Source organism: Calidris pugnax, unplaced genomic scaffold, assembly GCF_001431845.1.
Source record: "Calidris pugnax isolate Ruff unplaced genomic scaffold, ASM143184v1 scaffold392, whole genome shotgun sequence".
Taxonomy (NCBI): domain Eukaryota; kingdom Metazoa; phylum Chordata; class Aves; order Charadriiformes; family Scolopacidae; genus Calidris; species Calidris pugnax.
The window spans coordinates 140,604-141,149 of NW_015091102.1; the positions used below are offsets into that span (position 1 = coordinate 140,604).

Here is a 546-nt window from a genome sequence, read left to right on the forward strand (position 1 = left end):
GTGGGGTGTTGGGGTCAAAGTTGGGGTGTGAGGCCACAGTTGGGTCCCCCCTGGTCATTGTTGGGTTGTTGAGGTCACAGTTGGGTCCCCCTTGCTCATCGTTGTGATGAAGTCCCACCTGCTTGCCCAACCCCCTCATACCCCTTATGATCTCTAGCGATGGGTCGCCTCACATCCGGGTTCCCCGTGTCCTCCCACCCCCTTATCACCCCCTTTTCTCCCTTTTTTGTGTGTCCCCCCCCTCCTTTTCCCCATCCCCTTCCAACAGCTCCTGGAGCAGGCGCTGGTGATCGAGGAGCAGCTCCGCCGCGCCGCGTACCTCAACATGACGCAGGACCCCAGCCACCCCGCCATGGCCCTCAACACCCGCTTCGCCGAGGTCGAGTGCCTGGCCGAGAGCCACCAGCACTTGTCCAAGGAGTCGCTGGCGGGCAACAAGCCCGCGAACGCCGTCCTGCACAAGGGTAAGAGGCGGGGGGGCCGGCGCCCCCGGCGCGGACGCCCCGTGTAAGCGCCTCGCACCTTTTTATTTTTTTCTTTTCTTTT

General features: G+C 62.5%; 1 protein-coding gene across 1 annotated transcript in view; it reads left to right on the plus strand.

Moving 5' to 3' along the window:
• LOC106897386 (chromodomain-helicase-DNA-binding protein 3-like) overlaps nucleotides 1-546 on the plus strand; it is a 132,178-nt gene that overhangs the window by 119,073 nt on the left and 12,559 nt on the right. The window contains exon 21 of the mRNA XM_014957981.1: nucleotides 269-464. Within this exon, the coding sequence (XP_014813467.1) occupies nucleotides 269-464 (196 nt within the window). The remainder of the gene's footprint in view (nucleotides 1-268; nucleotides 465-546) is intronic.